At 48.5% G+C, this 19,863-nt stretch overlaps 11 protein-coding genes across 11 annotated transcripts; 5 read left to right on the plus strand and 6 right to left on the minus strand.

The window, feature by feature from the left end:
• Positions 1-317: 317 nt before the first annotated feature.
• Positions 318-989, plus strand: N7537_009000 (GNAT family N-acetyltransferase; the record flags this gene model as incomplete). The annotated part of the gene is made up of 1 exon (XM_056900054.1): positions 318-989. One exon carries the CDS (start codon positions 318-320, stop codon positions 987-989), a length of 672 nt encoding a protein of 223 aa, XP_056748722.1.
• A 614-nt stretch (positions 990-1,603) lies between these two features.
• On the minus strand, positions 1,604-2,656 carry N7537_009001 (FYVE zinc finger domain-containing protein; the record flags this gene model as incomplete). The annotated part of the gene is made up of 2 exons (XM_056900055.1): positions 1,604-1,984; positions 2,231-2,656. The coding sequence occupies 2 exons, from the start codon at positions 2,654-2,656 to the stop codon at positions 1,604-1,606; spliced, it is 807 nt and encodes a 268-aa protein (XP_056748723.1).
• Positions 2,657-4,537: 1,881 nt separating this feature from the next.
• Positions 4,538-5,581, plus strand: N7537_009002 (2-hydroxyacid dehydrogenase; the record flags this gene model as incomplete). Its single annotated transcript, XM_056900056.1, has 1 exon — positions 4,538-5,581. The coding sequence occupies one exon, from the start codon at positions 4,538-4,540 to the stop codon at positions 5,579-5,581; it is 1,044 nt and encodes a 347-aa protein (XP_056748724.1).
• Positions 5,582-5,738: 157 nt separating this feature from the next.
• On the minus strand, positions 5,739-7,199 carry N7537_009003 (glycosyltransferase family 4 protein; the record flags this gene model as incomplete). The annotated part of the gene is made up of 1 exon (XM_056900057.1): positions 5,739-7,199. The coding sequence occupies one exon, from the start codon at positions 7,197-7,199 to the stop codon at positions 5,739-5,741; it is 1,461 nt and encodes a 486-aa protein (XP_056748725.1).
• A 1,294-nt stretch (positions 7,200-8,493) lies between these two features.
• Positions 8,494-10,317, plus strand: N7537_009004 (uncharacterized protein; the record flags this gene model as incomplete). Its single annotated transcript, XM_056900058.1, has 7 exons — positions 8,494-8,531; positions 8,581-8,966; positions 9,059-9,410; positions 9,663-9,814; positions 9,872-9,907; positions 10,074-10,189; positions 10,264-10,317. The coding sequence occupies 7 exons, from the start codon at positions 8,494-8,496 to the stop codon at positions 10,315-10,317; spliced, it is 1,134 nt and encodes a 377-aa protein (XP_056748726.1).
• An 824-nt stretch (positions 10,318-11,141) lies between these two features.
• Positions 11,142-11,969, minus strand: N7537_009005 (SAP18 family protein; the record flags this gene model as incomplete). Its single annotated transcript, XM_056900059.1, has 1 exon — positions 11,142-11,969. The coding sequence occupies one exon, from the start codon at positions 11,967-11,969 to the stop codon at positions 11,142-11,144; it is 828 nt and encodes a 275-aa protein (XP_056748727.1).
• Positions 11,970-12,310: 341 nt separating this feature from the next.
• Positions 12,311-13,523, plus strand: N7537_009006 (mRNA splicing protein PRP18; the record flags this gene model as incomplete). Its single annotated transcript, XM_056900060.1, has 2 exons — positions 12,311-13,221; positions 13,290-13,523. The coding sequence occupies 2 exons, from the start codon at positions 12,311-12,313 to the stop codon at positions 13,480-13,482; spliced, it is 1,104 nt and encodes a 367-aa protein (XP_056748728.1). The 3' UTR covers positions 13,483-13,523.
• Positions 13,524-13,577: 54 nt separating this feature from the next.
• Positions 13,578-14,300, minus strand: N7537_009007 (chitin deacetylase CDA4; the record flags this gene model as incomplete). Its single annotated transcript, XM_056900061.1, has 1 exon — positions 13,578-14,300. The coding sequence occupies one exon, from the start codon at positions 14,298-14,300 to the stop codon at positions 13,578-13,580; it is 723 nt and encodes a 240-aa protein (XP_056748729.1).
• Positions 14,301-14,563: 263 nt separating this feature from the next.
• On the minus strand, positions 14,564-15,411 carry N7537_009008 (cyanamide hydratase; the record flags this gene model as incomplete). Its single annotated transcript, XM_056900062.1, has 2 exons — positions 14,564-14,772; positions 14,871-15,411. The coding sequence occupies 2 exons, from the start codon at positions 15,409-15,411 to the stop codon at positions 14,564-14,566; spliced, it is 750 nt and encodes a 249-aa protein (XP_056748730.1).
• A 553-nt stretch (positions 15,412-15,964) lies between these two features.
• Positions 15,965-16,717, minus strand: N7537_009009 (alpha/beta hydrolase; the record flags this gene model as incomplete). Its single annotated transcript, XM_056900063.1, has 1 exon — positions 15,965-16,717. The coding sequence occupies one exon, from the start codon at positions 16,715-16,717 to the stop codon at positions 15,965-15,967; it is 753 nt and encodes a 250-aa protein (XP_056748731.1).
• A 719-nt stretch (positions 16,718-17,436) lies between these two features.
• N7537_009010 (Zn(II)2Cys6 transcription factor) lies at positions 17,437-19,406 on the plus strand (the record flags this gene model as incomplete). Its single annotated transcript, XM_056900064.1, has 4 exons — positions 17,437-17,496; positions 17,549-18,112; positions 18,189-18,332; positions 18,357-19,406. The coding sequence occupies 4 exons, from the start codon at positions 17,437-17,439 to the stop codon at positions 19,404-19,406; spliced, it is 1,818 nt and encodes a 605-aa protein (XP_056748732.1).
• Between the last annotated feature and the right edge of the window lie 457 nt (positions 19,407-19,863).

Here is a 19,863-nt window from a genome sequence, read left to right on the forward strand (position 1 = left end):
GATATTTTGACGTTGTTTGTTGTGTTTGCATTGGTTGTGTAGGTTGAGCCATGAGGGTGTATAGCCGTTATATGGCTTATTATATTGACTCTTATATGTGATAGCTACGCTACGATAAGACTATTTATTCTTCGTCTGTAATTATAACTAGATCAATGAGGGGTAGCATTCAATGTTTTGTGGCTGATCTCAACGAGATTTAGATATAATATATAGATCCGCCTTCTGCAGTGACCTTCCACTCCTTCCACTTCCCAAATCCTCACCATCATTTTCATTGAAGACTTTTATTGTTCAATATCACATTTCCGGCCAGAATGGCATCAAATCCAACGTTCAGCACTTCAATACAGGCGCCTCCAGGGCCCAGCGCAAAGCTAGTACTTCCGTCAGACATCAGTACCAACATCAACCCCACTATCTTCAACGATGCAATGATAATCCGAAAATCCGTCTTCATCGACGAGCAGAGCTGCACCGCAGACTCCGAGATAGACAGCGACGATGCCCGCAGCTGGCACTGGGTACTTTACGATAACTCCACCGCGAATTCCACGCCCGTGGGGGTGATCCGCCTGGTACCCCCGCCACAGGTGCCTCACGCCCATGTCACGGAACCGCCATCGGCAGTCGCACAGGGAGTGCCCGAGTACGACTGGACGCATGAACCCTGTATTAAGCTGACCCGGGTGGCGATCATGCCATCGTTCCGCGGTCTCGGACTTGGGCGACGATTAGTAGAGACCGCCTTGGAGTGGGCGGCTGTGCATGCGGCAGATATAGACGAGGCGGCGGCGCAGATCGCTGCGAAGGGGGAGTCACCTTTTACTCTGACTCGGTGGCGGGGGTTGGTCCTCGTGCATGCTCAGGTGGATGTGGAGACGATGTATGCTGGGCTTGGATTTGAAACCGATCAATCGCTGGGTCGGTGGGACGAAGAAGGGATTGAGCATGTGGGTATGTTCCGATGGATGGTTCTGGATAAATAAGGATCTACAAAGAGAGAAAATAGAATAAGGGGCAAGCATAGTCTACGAGTAGAGAAGAAGCTCAAGATTCAATATCAATGGATTCAACTAGATCGAACTAAATCGAACTAGATATCAACTTAAGAGAATTGCAAATTTGCCACATTCCCTCATGGATCACGGACCAGTAAAAAAGAAACATCAAATGAGATCGTCGCGCAATAAAAACCGACGGGGTATCCTGATCAACGCAAAGAACAAATAAAAAAAAGCAGGAACAGGAACAGGAACATAAATCAACCGGGCCACTTAAGGACCGATGAGTTTACTGGCATCAATGCGAAGTAAGAAAGAAACAAAAACAAAACGCAAAGCAAAGCAACCGGGTCGCTAAGGACCGACGGAAACCCTCTAGTCATGCAAAGTCATAACCTGACTGCAGAAAACAAAGAAACAAAGCCCAGGGCCCAGGGCTCTGGTCCTTTCAGAAACGCCAAAGCCATGGTCGCCAATAGATAGAAAGGTAGGTCACGCGTGAGCATGACTAAAGTGAGAATATTAAGATAGACCAAGTGAAACGCCGAGCTGCAGCAGTCCTGCTGGCCACAGTAACCAAAGGAATCAGAACAATGCGTTTAGAAAGTGCTCCAGTTCCAGTCACGAGGAACGGAAGCAGCAACCTCGCCGGTTTGGCCCACAGTGGACTCGGGATCCTCTGCATTCATGCCCTCGGGAACAGACATGCCAATCTGTTGAGCATCGATAGTGTTTTGGATCTTGTTCAGACGGTCGGAGCGGTTCTCTTCCCAGCGTTGGTGGGCGCTCCAGCACAAATCGCAGGCACGGGAGGGGACACCATCGGGGTGGAAGCGAGCATCCTGATCAAGGGGAACGAGGTGAGGTGTGTGAGAGGCGCAGAAGACATGACCGCAGTGACGACAGTGGTGGCGACGCAGAAAGATGCCGAATGAGGATCGGCAAGTTGGAGAATCACAGTTGGAAGAGGCAGAGTCAGCCTGGATAAAGTTAGTAATTGTTGTCCTCGGAGTTGACCAATATGATGAGAGGATATGTAACTGGGATACGACAGGGCTGAGGCGGTGGACTGCAGCACGCCATTTCCGAGAAATGACGAGCTCATACGACATTTGCTTTAACAACCGCGCAATCCGAACCAGACCCAATCCCTATATATAAAGGCACCGAAGGAAGGAAAAGAAGGAAACCAAATTTTTTTTGTTTTGGTTTCTCGAGATACTCACTTTCCAGTGTGTGCGGGTCGGAAAGCCGGTTACCACACCGAGGTGTTCATTCTTCAACCACTCATGCTGGGCGCTCTGGCTAATTTCGCTGGACTGGCTCTCCATGGTGGAACGGCGGCTGATAGGTTCCGACGAGTCCTCGTTCAAGCTGTCCAGAGAGCCATGCACGCTGCGTGGTGGGGTAATGGGAGACGATTTCTGGGGTCGCTCAGTGGGTCGGAGAGCTGCAGGGACATAGAGGGGACCCTTGAGAGGACGCAGCTGGCGCGACTGCAGAGGTAGTTGGTGCAGTGAAGCGGTCGTCATGCGAGGGGAGGTGGGGGAATTATTGGAGGGAGTGTTGGTGGCGGAGTTGGTTGGGGAGGGCTGACCATAAACCGAAATCTGGTTGGTAGTCGGGTTGGTGGTCATAACATGAGTGGCCATGATGATAGAATTGTAGGTTGAAGTGGGAAGATGGGAGGGATGTGAGGGATGTTAGGGATATTAGGATATTAGGATGTTATGATGTATTGGAAAAGAAGGTGGCGGAACGTAGAGTTTAAAGTAATCTCAAGCTCAGCGGCAAAAAGTATCCAGATACCGAGGGGCGAAAAGGAGGGAGGTAATCGAAGTACACACAGCCGTTCAGCCGGGGAAGAGGCAAGAAAAAAAGGTCGACTGTCAGTGGTCAAAAGCCGGTGGAGACAGGAACGTTGAAGCTCAGATTTGTGTACTTCGTACGCAAAGAGTGGATTTAAGTGGATGGTTTTGGAGATGAGAACGGGTGAACAGTGTTGAGAAGGGAAAACGAAGACATTTAATATAAAGAGGAGGTGAAGGAGGTGAGAGGCTAAGATAGTACATATATAGTACTCTACTTACACCACACTACATACACTACATAATTAGTACTACTCTATGAGTACCTGGCTGTGATACTGTTACCTTCTTGGGGTACTGTATTTTGTATGTAATATGGAGTAATAGAGTACCAACTTGTCTGCCTTCTACTTTTGGGTACTTGGTGGCGGGTACTACATATGCGCAGGGGCCAAGTAGTGCCAAGTAGTGCCAAGTAGTCTCAAGTAGCCCGTGTGTCTTTTCCGCGTATGTTGTATATCGAGTACATCGTTCCTGTACAACGTACTTTTTTTCTTTTCAAGGGATTTTTTTTTTCGCACATTCAAATCTACTTCCCCGATATGAAATCATAATCTGGACTAAGAGATCTGGAATACCTCGACTTTCTTTTGACCGCTATTTTGTGATAACCCAGGATCCAGACCGGTTTCTATGCCCCAGTGACGGATTTCCTTTTGCGGTCCCTCTCTCTCCACTTAAATCCGCAATGGGTCAACCTTTGGGGTCAACCTTTGGAAGGATATTCCGATCTACTTTGTAACCATAATTATACATACTGTGTTCAAGACCCTACAATTCTCATTTATACTCTGTACAGACACTATAAAATAATGCATCTAAATAATCCAATAATAACAATGTAACATGCTAGCAATTTGTAGTTCATTTATCTAAGACACCCTGGGGGAAAAAAAAAAAGGGAAAATGTCGCTCCTTCCTCGGAAATCCTTAGGTTCACTAGCGTGGAGTTAATGACCAATTAGATAGCTCGTGGCGTCTCTTCTTATCATCGAGCGATGATTGGCCTATTTTGATCTCGGCCATCCTATTGGCGTTCCAAGGTTACTTCCATCGGCTACCGGAGCCCCGCGGAAGTCAGAGCCCGATTATATCCAATAAAATCGAAGGGAATGAAAATAAAACAAAAATGGAAGATTATCTGGATGGTCTGCATGTCTGAAAAAAGTAATCATCCAGAAGACCTCGGGAAGTTGTGGGCATTTTGGTTTTGGCTTACCGAGGTCAAAGGTCCATTACTCCGTAGATCTTCAAGGTTCAATCTGAAGTAAATAAGAGAATAAGAAAATAAGGTGAAATTAGAACCTTGGAAGAGAAATTGAAGTTACCATTAGAACTGCATTACCATTTTACCTACTCCTGGTTGATACATACTACCGGAACAAATCACTACCTAATTAAGTAGGAGAGGTACATATTCCAATGTTGTATAGGTCAAATTCCGGTTTCACGATTTCGGGGTTGAAAAGACCAACATAGGCTATGTACTTTGGGTCTGCACTGGAATGCGGGAGGTTGCAGTAGGAAACCTGGGGAAGTACCTAAAGTATACTAACCAAAATGGCCGGTTGCAGGCGTCATACGAAGACACCCATGTCGTCATGACTTTGCAATTATAGTTCAATATCAAAACCCCTAGATCACAACACATACGATTGCGCAATCATGAAGCTGGCGGTATTTAGCGCAAAATCCTACGATCGCACCTATCTAGACCAAGTGCGCGAGCAGCACTTCCCCCAGCTGTGCACCATCGAATACCATGCCTTCGCGCTGTCTGAGGAGACTGTGCCACTAGCTCAAGGTTGCGATGCGGTGTGCGTCTTTGTCAACGACACGCTGGACGAGCGCGTTCTGAGAGCCCTCCATGCCTACGGGATCCGTGCCATCCTGCTCCGCTGCGCCGGGTTTAACCATGTCCATCTCGCATCTGCCGAAGAGCTAGGCCTCTTTGTGGCGAATGTCCCGGCATACTCCCCCGAAGCTGTGGCGGAGTTCGCAGTAGCCCTGATCCAAACCTTGAATCGTAAGACTCACCGCGCATATAATCGGGTGCGCGAGGGCAACTTCAACATCGAAGGTCTCCTCGGGAATACTCTACATGGTAAGACCGTTGGGATCATCGGCGTGGGGCGCATCGGGCTTGCAGCCGCGCGCATCTTCCACGGCTTCGGGTGCCGACTACTCGCGCACGACCCCTTTGCCGGCGAAGAGTTCCGCCAGTACGGAACGCTAGTCGACCTCGACACCCTGCTAAAGGAGAGCCACATTGTTAGTCTGCATTGTCCCCTCACGGAGAACACAAAGCATCTCATCAATGAAGAGACATTGGCGCGCATTAGACCAGGGTCTCTACTGGTCAATACCTCGCGCGGTGGGCTCATCGATACCACAGCGGTCATTCAGGCGCTAAAGACGAAGCAGCTGGGCGGGTTGGCATTGGATGTCTACGAAGCAGAAGGCGAGCTTTTCTACAATGATCACTCCGGGGAGATCATCGACGACGACGTGCTAATGCGCCTGATGACCTTCCACAATGTCTTGATTTGTGGTCACCAGGGGTTCTTCACGCGCGAGGCCCTCGCGGAAATCGCCGAGGTTACACTCGGCAATCTGTCTGATTTGGTCTCGGCCCGCTCGTGCAAGAACTCCTTGGTTACGGAGGGACATGTATTAGTTCCCGTTGACACAGAGCCGGTCAGGCTCTAAAGGAAGTCCAATAAGTATATCTGGATATGAAGTACCCATCCATGGATGCATTAATAATTGAGCAAACTACCAAATAGAACACTTTAACCTACATAGCATTTCATCATCAATATCATGTAAGTAGGCATTCAAGCATAGTCTGGTATCAATATACATTTCAACTGCGCAATGGCCGAGTCCCCTGGAATTGACCCTGAATAGCTCGCCTGGCTCGGGGAAGAAGACGATTTCCGTGAACGATCAGTGGGATCACAGAGATCAGCCACATAAAACAAACAATCCCCACAGCAAGCATTAGACGAAGCTGCTCAAAGACCCGCCCAATTACCCCAGGTTGGATGACTAGCCGAGCACCCTGGGATTCCTGGTCAGTACATGACAATGCCTCGGCCATTTGCCACGCTGCCCGACAGTTGATCTTCTCCCAAGTGGTATCATCCGCGTACTGGCGGGCTGCCGCCGCCAGTTTTGCTCGCCGTGTTGGGTCAAGAGAAACCTCTTTGACCAAATGAACAAAACGTTCTAAATCGCGCGGTGGAACCAGATAGCCAGTCTGTCCGTGACGAATAATATCAGAGGGCCCACCTTGATCTCGCGCGATGACGGGGACACCACTAGCCATGGCCTCGAGGACCACCAACCCAAATGTTTCCGTAATAGAGCAATGAAGGAACATATCAGCAGAAGCATATGCACGAGACAATGCAGATCCGGTGAGAACTCCAGTGAAGACGACATGGTCTCGAACCCCGTCAAACAGGCGCTGGACTTTATCCTCAACAGCTAGATTGCGATTCCCGCCGACAACCAGTAGCTTGAAGGGCAGTTTGTCTGCGGCTAGCCGTTGCACGACCTGCGCGAGAAACTCGAATCCTTTCTCTAGGGCGATGCGGCAAACGCATATCAAGATGATTTCGCCATGAGGTGCAATGTTACGGCGGTATGACTCGTCGCGCTGTGTGGGTGAGAAGAGAAGCGTGTCAACGCCACGTCCCAGCCGAACCAGCCGATCGACTGGCACACACGCATACTCTAGATATGTGCGAATCGCAGAGCACGGATAAAATATTGTGTGTACAGCGCGGGCGCGGAAGAGAAACCCCTGAACTGTTACAAGGAGCCATACGCCGAATCTGTCCAACGGTGCAGGCAACATGATTTCCGCGTAGGCGGACAGGTCAGTCTGAAAGTTGAGTAAGACCGGCGGAGGACAGCGCAGTTGGCGGATTTGCAGCAGCATTTGAAAACCAAGCGAGGCCGGGCTGGCGAGGTAGATGATGTCTGGCTGGAAGGACTGACTGAAGAGGTTATCCAGATGGAAAGGATAGACGACCGTGAGATCTGGATTGTAGGGCAGCACACAGCCAGGAAGACGACGCTCCCAGGTCTTCTGCTCGGACGATTGACCTTTGAAGTTGGGCGCGACGAGAATGAGATCCACGCCGTTGTCGCGCAGATATTCGACCAAACTACACGTTGTGCGACTAACCCCATTTACAGGACCCCATGATTCTGTGGTGAGGAGGATCTTCTTGCCACGCAGGGTACTAGGGAAATCGAGATGGAACCCTTCGCGCTTCGCGTCCTCCGAAGAGAGGAGAGGCGTGTATTCGGTCATTGTGAGACATGAGTACAATATTCGAATATTGAGGGAATGCAAAGGTGTTTTGAAGCCAACAGTGTAAAGTCACGAACAGTGAACAACCCCTTTACACATCCAAGTGCATACACCCCGGGGTCTGATCTATACGCTGATCTATGCACGTGCCCTAACCGCCCGCTGAGGATCGTTGCTTGGTGGCCAGTCGCAGTTCGCGATACGCCGCGTGCACCAGCTGGACCTTCTGGTGCGAACGAACAAATTGAATTTGGGGAATGCGAGAGACAAGTGATTATTGGGGGTCATGAGGCATCGAAATGAAGATGGAACTTCATTTGGAAATCTTCTGCTTTTAACTATACTCCTTTGATAAACCCGCCTTTAACCATGACTTATGACGCAACTCTGGAAGAGGGGTCTTGTAAAAGCTTTTATCATAAGTTTGAATAATTATATCCCTATAGCTTAGACTCCTTCATGGTCTGTGATTTAAGCTTGGCATATACTTTTGACCGCCACGGATAATTCTGAGGGCTCTTCTCATGTAGATCGGACTGGAAACTAGCCTTGCGCTTCTCCAAATGGAGTTTACGCCCTCCTGTAATATGACGGAATGTAGGCGACTATATTATGTGTGAAGCCTCGGGCGATTCAGGTCCTTCTCACATCATTGCTTCTTTATCTGCCGATGTGAATAGTTTATATACGACATATATATATATATATATATAACTAACGAAACCTCGGTAGTGCGGGGAATATCAACACGGACATGTGCATAAACCCCTGGTAGCATAGGCTGAAAACTGTGTGAGGGGTAATAAGATGTAGATCTATGGAGAGGGTGTAATTTTGACTAGTCTAGTTCCCAATTTTACAATTCGGGTCCTCCATAAGACATATATGGAGTGGCCTCAGGAACGGACCTATTCCGGTTAACTTAGCCCTATTTCGGAGATGCTAAGTATGTATTATCTGTGATCTTGGGGAGCCACGATTGTCAGGCTGACTGAGGTAGATGGATGATAGTCGCTACACCAAGTAATATGTTTTCACACGATATAATCATTGTAGAATGATCTGATTGCTTTAGTTATCGGCCTAGAATGTTGCATCTAATCAGATTTGTTCAGGAACAGAAGATCCGCAGCTCGGGGCTTTATCCCTTCTGGGAAATAAACTTGGAAGCCTCGGGCCATCTTGACATCATCCACGTGCGGGTACTTATAACTCTTATATTCCTCCAGCGCTCATCTTTGTTGACTTGTAGTTTTCCATTGTCATATCTATAGGATCATAAGATTATAACAACATGGCTAACAATCAAGGTTGCAAGATTACTCTCTATTGGTACGCTCCCCTCGCAGTCTCTTCAAAATCATATTAACCCACATTCCAGGCTCGAGCAATCTAGAAGTCACCGAATCCTTTGGCTTTTGGAAGAACTGCAGTTGGAATATGAGCTCAAGATCTTCAAGCGTCGCGCTGACAAGCTCGCTCCTGCTGAGCTGAAGGAGATTCACCCGCTGGGCAAGTCACCTGTGATCACCATCCAGGCACCAGGCGTCGACAAACCGCTAGTATTAGCGGAGTCTGGTGCGATTGTGGAATATCTCTGTGACCACTTTAGTAGCGCGCGACCGACGCTAGTACCACAACGGTACACGCCCGGCAGCGAGGGTAAAGTGGGCGGAGAGACCGAGGAATGGATGCGCTATCGCTACTTCATGCATTACGTGGAGGGTAGCCTGATGCCTTTCTTGGTGATGACCCTCGTCAATGACTGTAAGTCACTTTCCGTAAGAGCGTCCACTCGTAAATTCTCGCATGGCGTTGATAACCCAACCTTGGGGGCACACTGCTGACATTCTCAACAGCCATTCGGAACGCCCCACCATTCTTTGTTCGGCCTATCACCAGCATTGTTGCCTCGCAAGTTGAGAATCAGTTCCTGACCCGCAACGTTGAGGGTAACCTCTCCTTCCTTGAGGAGCAGCTCCGCACATCTCCCGAGGGTGGCGAGTTCATTTGCGGCAAGGAGCTGACAGCTGCCGATATTCTGCTGAGTTTCCCAGTAATTGCTGTTACTATGCGATCGCTGAAGGAGGAGAAGAACAAGGGTAAATACCCTCTTCTTGTCGAGTATGCCAAACGCCTCGAGAGAAATGAGGGGTACCAGCGTGCCGTGAAGAAGATTGAGGAAGTCGAGGGGAAATTCTCAGCTTCTATGTAATTTAGAAGTCATGGGAAATGGCGCAATGGACTTTTGTAAATTATTCTTATTTATACCCATGCTGTGTCAGTGCTGAGATATGGAGGACATTTGGTTGGCGGATGACCTCGGATATGCTTGCACACCTTTGCAACCACAGACATTGACAATGAGAATATCCAGCAAGGATAAAAAGGATGAATGAAGATAGGAATACAATAATATGCATATTGGTTATCTTTGAAAGGTGCAACTGTAGCTCATCGTAGTATAAAGTCTGAGAACCCCAAATCTGATTACGTCATTCAGCTGATTCATCATCATGTGACCTTCAACTTCAATCCCGGCGACGCTTGCAAGCGTCGTCTATTCTGTGTCCACGCTTCTACGCTTTCCGCAACAATGGCTGGTCCTAGCAAGTGTGAGTTTTGAGAGTCCCATGAGTATAATGGCATGGATTGCTAACCCATTGCCCCAGCTCTGATCCTTGACCCGGCCCTCCAGAAATACTATGGTACATGCCCCCCAACCCCATCTCCCAAGATCCAGGATTCCGGATGAACCTCGCGCATTACGCTATCCCAAGCGTACATGCAAGCTATCTGGAGCAGCTCTCACGAATCCAGCACCTTACGATACGACATATACTCTCGATTGAAGATTGACTAACGGACCCACAGAACTCAACGCCAACCGCTACAAGTACTGGCGCTGGACCCCGCGCCATGCCATGCTCTCGTTCGTCTACATGGGCCTGATCCCCGGCGTCCTAGGCTACTTCGCCTACAAGTACGAGGTATGGAATGACACACTGGCCGGATTGCGATTGTGGTCCAATCCCGCGGGCAAACACGCGCTAACAATATGCAGGGCAAGTACGAGCTCCGTGGCAAGCGCAGGGAAGATACGATTTCCGAGTGGTAGACATTTAGCGATGAATGCCATAATTCAATTCCTGTTTTGTTATCAACCCCGTACCGAGCAGTGACTGTGACATGACGCGACATGGAAAACTACACTGAGAGGGTGGAGATACTCGTGTCGAGGGAATTTTGCCCGACTCTTTTCTCTTGTGCCGGTGCCCGTTGCGTGGGCCCTGTACTTTATTACAAGCATATACCGCATGGATTTCTTTACTTTGTTGACTTCGTTCACGATCGTGAAACTTGGGGTTTATTTCCAAGGCCAAACCTAAAGCCCCGGAGCATTTCACCTAGAAGATGGTCATCATCCATTCAAATGACTGTCTGTTGCTATTCGGGACTTTTGATAGGCGCCTACTTGCCCGGCCACCTGTCTGGAGGTCATGGTAATAGCTGGTAAGCATTTACTAGTATTTACTACACACTCAATCTTACTTGATATGCTTGTGCGTAGTAAATATCAGGATGCCGTATAGTTACTCAAGAATGAGATGTATGTTTTTACATGACTAACAGCATAAAAGGCCCGTCAACCTTAGCTACTCACAGCGATTGAAGAGGCCGAATTCTTCAAAGGTTTAATATGTAGATTTCTCGTAGAACATATAATGTTAAGATGCTTTAAGCTATAGTCGCCTCGCCTCTTTGGTAGTGGTAGACCGCCGAGGAAGGAGGGACACCAGTCTTATGTTTTAATGGTACTGCATGTAGTAGATGGCACTCATTCCATTGGTACTAAACTTGGTAATCATACAATGTCTCAACATGGGTATTCATCGCCCTTTTGACAAACTTGCTTTTGAACTGGATTTCTCTTCGCCCTTCTCAGTATGGTGCCCATCCACGACGGCCTCCGCGTGCACCTTCAGGCAATCGCTCCCCACGGTGCCAATCGCCTCGGGGCATATGGGGAGGTCCACCACCGCCACCTCCACGAGGTCCACCACGACCAGGCCCACGAGGATGGCCATTATCCCGGAACGCACGCATGCCACCCCCACCCCCACCCCCACCTCTGGGTCCCATGATCGGACCTGATGCGCCATTGAGCGCGGGCGCAACAGATCCGTCCTCGAGCGGTGCGAGAATTGCACATTCAATGTAGTCACCAACGATGAAACGGGCATCCTGCAGGGGTCTGTCGGCTTCGGAGCCCTGGAAGCGGAGCGGGCCAGTGCGAGGTCGTAATTCCTTATCTTCGTCGTCTTCTGCGCGCAGTGGACTATCTCTCGGGCCAACAATAGCACTGCCTAAATCTCTGCTCAAGTATCGGCCACGCGCATCGGGGCCGCCCATTGCCGCGCCGCGTGCGTCGGGGTAAATCAGTCGGAAGCAGAGACGGGTGCCAACGGGCGGATCAGGGAGTAATGATGGAAGAGCAGAGGTGAGAAGCTGTGAGAGCTCGCGAAGTGTGCATGATTGCCATGTGTAGATCTCTAGATGTGGTGGAAGCGGCGCTGCAGATGCGACAGGCGATGTTGGACGAATGGCATTTGGTCCGCTGACTGGTCCTCCGCGACGAGGTTGCACGGGGATGCTATAGTCAGATAGAGGGTTGTAGTTGTTAACTCGGTAGAAGAGCTTCAAATGGAAAGGTGCTGTGGTCTGGCGGTTGATCGAGGGTTTGGGGCCATCTCGCGACGGAGCGGCCATGATGGATGGTACGGTGAAAATTAGAGGTTGGAGGCCCGAGGACGGGGAGAAAGCAGAAGATAATGGAGAATGCGATGACTGGAAAGTAAATTAAAGCTTGGATAGAGGTCCTCGAAGGTAGATGTTTGGGGTATTTTGGTTGAGGGGGAGTTGACTGGAAGAGACAAATGCGGCGTCGAAAAGCTGCGGGTTCTCTGACGTGCCGAACATTCTTTTCCTGCCATCTGCCTCCACACCCATCTTCGTCGTTTGACGCAACTCGACCTTATTTACTGTTTACATAATTTTGCCTTGAGCTACAGTCGCATTTTTCAAGCAGGTTGCCGCATCACCCCGCCACCATGGATTTCGCCGCGTTGATGTCCAAGGAAATTTCCAAGGCCAAAGGTAGCGATTCCTCCAAGCCATCTGCCAAAGATACCGGGAAAGGCTCCCCCGCAGTACCGACAAAGAAATACCTACGACGAGCCGATGTCGAAGCTGCCCGAATTGAAGCTTACAACGAAGAGCAAGAGCGACTTGCACGCGAACGTGAAGAGCGCATGGCGAATAAGCGCAAGCTCGAAGACGAAGAAGCGGATCGGAACCGAGAACGCGAGGAGAAGAAGCGAAGACTAGCCGAGGAGTCCAAGACGAGGAGAGAGGCAGAAGAACGAGCAAAGGAACGTGAACGGCGGCGCAGGCTCGGTCTACCTGATCTACCTGAGGACACCCCAGCCGACAGTGACGATGAGGAAGATATCGAGGAGGAGGAGCTCGTTGCAAAATTACGAGAGATGAATGCGCCAATAAAATTGTTCGGAGAGGACTATCGAACCCGTCTTCGACGATACCGTCGTCTGGTTCAACGAGCGGCTGTTCCCAAGAAGAAGGTGACCGACGGTCCTATCCCCACCACCTTGGAGCCAGTACCTGGTGGGCAGATGATCATTCCGGCCAATATTCCGAAGGACCAAGAGAACCGTCTGTTCCTTTTCCGACAGTTGGGATCTTACTTCAACATGGTTTTGTCGGAATGGGAGCTGGCACTAGCAAAGCGTGACGTCTCGGTGCGGGAAAGCTTCCAGGGAAAACAAGCATTCAATGCCATGACACAATCGCGCGAAAACATGACACCATTGTTCCGCCTCTTTGAGAAGTCCGACTTGGAGGACGGACTGTTAGAACCGATTGTGGAGATCGTGCACAAGGCGCAGCAGCGGCGATACGTCGATGCAAATGATGCCTATCTACGAGTGAGCATCGGTAAAGCGTATGTCAACCACCCCCCCCACCCCCCAAATTTTGGTAAATTTGGGAATGATGCTAACATCTCTATAGAGCCTGGCCCATCGGTGTGACCATGGTTGGTATCCACGAGCGATCTGCACGAGAGAAGCTGCATCAGAGTGATCAGCAGGCACACATTCTGAGTGACGAGATTACCCGCAAGTATCTACAGAGTATCAAGCGCTGCTTGAGCTTTGCGCAAGTCCGCTGGCCCCCGGAGGATCAATTGCAGATGATGGGTTAGCCTGTCGAGATTAGTGTCCGAATATACCCATAGCGTTTCGAGAAAAACATGTAAATTCATAGCCCGCAATATTTATTCCGCCATCAATTTGAACCTCAATCTGAACCAGTCTCTTTCAATAACCCGGAGACTGTGACAACGCGGTATCCTCTGCGATTCAGCTCCGGCAACACCTTCTGTAACATAGGCATGGTCCACTCTCTCCGATCGTGACAGATAATAATACTCCCTGGTTTGACCATACTCAGAATATGACTCGCGTTGAGTTTCCAAAATGGCACCTGTGGGTCATGCGGATACACATCGCCGAGCACTAGCCGATATCCCAGCTCTTTTACAAGAGTTCTCATCCGGGAGCTAAAAAATCCCGAGCCAGGGCGAAAGAGCCAATTTTCAGGCTGTGAAGTATTCCCAACTGCAACATATGCTTCCTGGATTCTGTCATGGACTGCTCGGATCTGATCTGCCAAAACGTCGTCGCTGAGGGCACGCGATGGCTCATCATACATGGCATGGTTGGCGAGTTCGTTGCCAGCTCGGACGAGGTCGGCCAAGACGGATTCATGCCCTTGGATCTGGGATCCTATCAAGAAAAAAGTTGCAGCTGCATTGTGTGATTGCAATAGACGAAGAATTGCAGGTGTGTGTATGGAGGGCGCGTCGTCAATCGTCAACACAACCACTTTCTTGTTTGTGTCTACGCGGAAGAGCACGTCGGGCCAGCGACGTTGACAGTAATGAATGAGCAGAATTGGGGGTTTGTATATGAAATAAAATGGTACGAGAAGAAAGAAGGTGGCGAGGATGACTTGAAGCATGTTTGGCTTCTTTGGAGGGTCCATGAAGGTGTTTCGTCTGAATTTGCGGGAGATATCTAGTTCGGATATTCGCCCATCTCTACACCAACTGGCCAGTTTTGCTACTTTAGGGATTCAAATAAAGCAAAATACTCATTTTTATTGTACTTTTCAATTGTTCTCGGTTGTCGGTGTTTATTGTTAATGGCTAGGAGCTCGTAAAGCTTGATGATAAGCACCAATCATACGCATACAATTAGTCCTCGGGAATCCTTGAGATACCATCATTCATAAGATGCCATAAGAGTATTTCCTAGCACCTTATTGGGGAATTCTTCCTCGCCAAGTGTCGTTGTGTGTGCCCAGGGCTTGAGCCGATTCTCTTCATGAATGGTACTAGCGAAGCACCCACTCCATCTCAGACGAGGGAAATGGCTAGAAACATCTTGGATAGTTGAGGAATGAATGAGATTGGCATATGAGCCAGTGTTGTCTGTTTTCCAATAAGTCAGTTTATTGAATAGTAGTATGGCATTTGGTCGCGGTTCAACTTATGTCAACACAATCGACTTTGATAGAGGGCCAACGTACCAAAGATTGTTGCCAGCTGAAGCAGTTGACCGAGAGCTGTGATTTTGCCCTTTTCACACAAGTCTTGATGCCGCATAACTGCTTCTGCCACGCTCTCTGCCTGATCTTTCGGGGCGACTGCCACCGAGCCTCCTACAAAGGAAGGTTGTAGGTTCTGCAGAACTTCCAGTGCTTTCAACCCCCCAAAGAATTCGAAGCTCATTTTAGTGGCCTCCAAGTTATCTTGGGTTGTTCCGATATCGTGAAGCAGACAGGCAAGGAAGTATGTTTCATCGGTGAAGGCCCATTCAGGGAACCTGTACCGCTTAATCGCAAGCCCAAAATGATAAACGCGAAGGGAATGATTGTATGTCGGCTCAGGAAGATGAGACTTTGCATACTCATTGATCCGCTGGGTGAGAGGCGTTTCTGGAGTCGGGACTTCGGTCACTGCAATGAATGGAGCAGGCGTTGCTGGTGGATCGGTTGCGAGAAGAGTAGTAGCTGATGACAGAACAGCTGTGAGGCCATAGGCTGAGATTGGGTTATCGGATGGCCACATTTTTTGATATTGAGGTTGAAGAGAGATAAAGTCAGGGTAGCTCTGGTCAATGCCACCTGTGGATAATTGAGGGTTTATACTTTATATATATATATATATATATATATATCTCTCTCTACTTTTTCATTAATATTAGACAAAAAAGGAATGTGGATTATCCATTAAAATAATAAATTGATAAGCACATCACCCCAGACTATGTAGCCTCTAGGGCTGAAGATGTCACCATGACTCACTTGCCACCGAATCGCTGACCGGAAGGGGAAACCATTTCGTGTTGGCTGGAATTCAAGAAGAGAATTTGTCCACTATACAACTATTATTAGATGTCAGATATATACTTTTCCATGTAGCGCATCCTTGTACATTGTCACGGGATAATTCCCGCTTTGATATCCGCCTATACATCAACTATCTGAACGAGTATGACTGGAATTCACATTATAGATCAATTTGACAATTCAAGTAGGATTTCTCAATGCTAAAATCAAATGCTATTCATTCATAAATATCCAAACGTAGAACCACAACACATTACAAACCACCCCAAAGCTCAAACAACCTCCCCAGCAGCCCGCCGAATCGCCGCAGTAACTTCATCAGGCTTACTGAGGAATGGGCTGTGCGATGCGTTCACCGACTCTGTCCTCATTCCAGTTCCATGCGCGGTTCCTTCAACCATTCCCTTTTGCACCACCAGGGGAATAGCAGCATCTTCAGTACAGTACAAGTAGGTACTAGGTACGTCTTTCCACGCGGCATAGGTGCAAGGACTGTGGAGGGTCTGATAACTGTGAGGTTTCAGGGCGGCAATGGAAGCCTCAATCTGGCCGGCATCACAGTCGTGGTAGAAGGTTGTCTCCGGATCGGCAGGATTGATTTCCAACTTGTCGTCGCTAACGATGAACCATGGCAGGTCATTTCCACCGAAAGCACCAATCAGCGAATCTCCTTCTTTAATGACAAACGAAGCGCAGAAGAATAGATGGGTGACACCTCCAATCAAACCATTTTGCTGGCGTGTCTTGATGTCTAGACCTTTGATTGCCTCGTTTGCAGGCAAGCCACCGTAAGAGTGAACAACCACGACGACTTTCTGCCCAGCATCCGCTGCTCGGTCGATTTCGGTGCGAATTTGTGCAACATCTGCATCAAAGCTCAAGTGATGCTCGGCTGGACCAACTGAGGGTAAATGGACTTTGTCGGTTATGTAGTTTGCTGCTTCAAGTCGTTGCACCACTGGATCATAGCAGTCAGGGCTGTGCCATGCGCCTGGAACGAAGAGAATAGTGGTGGATCCAGTCATCTTTCAAGGAAAAGAATGAAGTGAGAGACTAGCGTGTTTAGAAATGAAATATAGTAGAAAAAGGACAGATGCTATATATGTATACATGGGTAATCCTCAGGGGTAAACGGGAATAATGTCCTTCGGAAGACATTCGGAATAGAGATCGACATAGGGAAATGGAGCTAAATTCCCAGAAAAGACTATCAAGGCAGTTTTATCGGCTACTGAGGAGGGTGAAACCGTTAGGACCGTCCTGTTCCCGTTAGTATGTTTGGGGCAGCTTATATTAAGCCAGTAAGCTAAAACAAAACGGCGGAAAAAAAAGGGGGGAACGGTTGAGAAAACCGGTTTGTTTCGAATGATATAATTAGAATATAGTAAACCATGGGAATAGGTACGGAGTAGTCTGTAGATCATAGTTAATATAGCTATATAGTTTAAATTGAAGTATACAGAATTATAGTGCAGGGATAGTGTATGCAGCCCTAGCAGGGGGTTGACGAGCTGCTGACCGCATTGAGTCAAGTGGCGTAGTTCTCGTATCCGAGCCTTTTTCTCTCTTGGATGGCTTGAAATATTGCTTATTGGGGGAGAATCATAATATAATCTCTTATAACTCTATGACTTTTTGTAAAACGAGGTGCTTACCAAAAATCGGTTCTCTTTCATCTCAATCTCAACCCACGTATCGATTTCTTCTCTCAGCATCTACGCAGCCAATATTGTGACATCACTATATGGTTTATTGTGGAAAGCCAAGTCCCGCCTGTGGGCGCTGTCGCACTCGTCGCTTGAAAGTATGAATGTTGAGGCCAGAAAAGGAAATCCTTCACTAACTTGCCCCACTAGTGCGATCAAGGATCACCATCATGTACCCAATGCATGCGAGCTCAAGTGGATTGTCCGGGATATCGAGATCCATTAGACTGGAATTTTCGAGATCAAAGTGAAGATGTGATCCGCAAGTCTCAACAGTCCGCACGCAGAAAGCGCACAGCCGCCACTAGCGGCTCTAGCACCACTAGCACCTCGAACACCTCGACCACCTCGACCACCTCCATTAGCAGCGTTCAGAATGTGGCTCCACCAAGAAACAGTCTTATTTACCCAATACAGGAATTAGCAAGGGCCCATCTCTTCGTGAACTACATGTCCGGTGGTCCCTGCGGGGGCCACATGTCCTATCTGCTGCCTTTGATGAATGACTCTCGGAATTCACCCGTTTTGACCACCGCGCTGGCCGCGGTGGGATTAGCGGCCTTGTCGAACATTCGTCTTTCTCCACGAATGATGCTCCAAGCTAGGAAAGAGTATACGGCCGCACTATCCCAGACCAATCATGCGCTCAGAGACCATGTTCTATCCAAAAGAGATGATACACTGGCAGCTGTGGTATTACTAGGTATGTTTGAGGTAAGTGTTGAGTTGCATTTCTGTTTTATTATTCATTTTTTTATCCCGCTCTACTAACGTGGGCTCTTTAATAAAGGTAATGACATGCAGCGATGGCTCTTTTATAGATCGATGGATCAAGCATATGGACGGAGCCAAAAAGATAATTGAACATCGAGGCTCAGAACAATTGACTCGACCGGAGGGTTTAGGTTTGTTCACGAATCTACGGGCACAAATTGTATGTTTCCCGCCATTTGGATAGGCTACCCAACAATATTCTGACATTACTACCCAGAGCATCAGTCAAATATACCAAGAGAAATACAGCTCTCCAACTATGACCCGGCTCACAGAAGAGGCAAAGCAATCCCGTGACCCAGGCGACCGAATGATCGATGATGTTAGCCGGGTGGTCCTCCAATTGACCAACTTTTGCGCAGCCCTTAAAGATGGCAGTATCACGCAACCCAGCGAGATTATTCGCCGTACTCTGAATCTTGACGCGGACCTCATGTCGATACTCCTTACCGCGCCTCCCTCGTGGGGGTATAAAACAGTCAAGGTTCCGCTGGTAGACGGAGAGCCCATCACCCGCACCGTTTGGGGCGATAGTTATCATGTGTATCGCGATCTTTCTGTAAGCGGCGTTTGGAACAATGCTCGCGCTGCGCGACTCCTTATGCATGAAATGCTTCTCGAAGCTGTAAAAGCACTTGAGAATTCGTCACCGGGGAGCAGCGGCCTCCATCAGCAGCAAATTATTGCGACTCAAAGCCGACAGATTGCACATCAACTGGTGGATGACATCTGCGCCAGTGTGCCTTTCCATCTAGGCATGGGCATGGAGGATACCTACGAGTGGGAATCTTCCAGCCAAAACGCCGGTCATGGATCCTACCCTGTTGCGGGAAATCCAGAGGGCTCATTTCCAGCCACACCTTCTCCCTGGATGTCAATGCCCGCATTTCCATCCACCGAGGGAAGCTCATCTTCAGAAACAGACGCAGCTCACCTTGGAGCCTTTTTGCCCAGCACGAACATGATGAATTTAGAGAACCATTGTGCCGCGCCTCTCCCTCCTAGTTTCGAGGTCTCAGGGGCAGGAGGTGTCACTCTGGTGTGGCCTCTGTTGATTGCTGCAAACTCTGGATTTGCATCTCCTGAGCTGCGTAAATGGATTATTGGTTGTCTGGAGAAGATTGGACATTCCATGGGAATCAATCAAGCGTTGGCCATGGCACAATTATTGCGGGATGGGATGGATTCCCGGGCCTGGATATCGCCAGACGGCTCTCCAATCCATGCCACATAGTGAGATGTTACTTGTGCTATTGAGGATATTGCTTGTCTTGTTACATTCTCGATGCCCGTTGTGCTTCCAGTCTTCTATATATTTACAATCAACTGAATAATGATTTAAAGAGAGATGGAAACCTGGTAAATTAACGGATTTAACTATAAGAACACAAGCCAAGGACGTGAGATAACCGTAGCAGCATGTATATTGCCCACAATCTAGATTCATCTAAGAACGCTACTAGTATAAATCAGCAACAACACTATACAACACCGCTATTGGATGATAGAGATGGTCTCTACGCAAGAGCTCAAACTGGTATGAATGTGCATATGACTTATTACCAATGATATACAGGAGAGAATTGAATAGTGGAATGCGAAATGAAATTGAGTAGTTCAAGAGGCTGAGGAAAATTAACTTTCAACATCATGCTTTTTTAAGAAAGACCAAAAAAAAAACAAAGACATTT

The sequence above is a fragment of the Penicillium hordei genome (assembly GCF_028827395.1).
Source record: "Penicillium hordei strain IBT 12815 chromosome Unknown utg000005l_segment0_segment0, whole genome shotgun sequence".
Taxonomy (NCBI): Eukaryota; Fungi; Ascomycota; class Eurotiomycetes; order Eurotiales; family Aspergillaceae; genus Penicillium; species Penicillium hordei.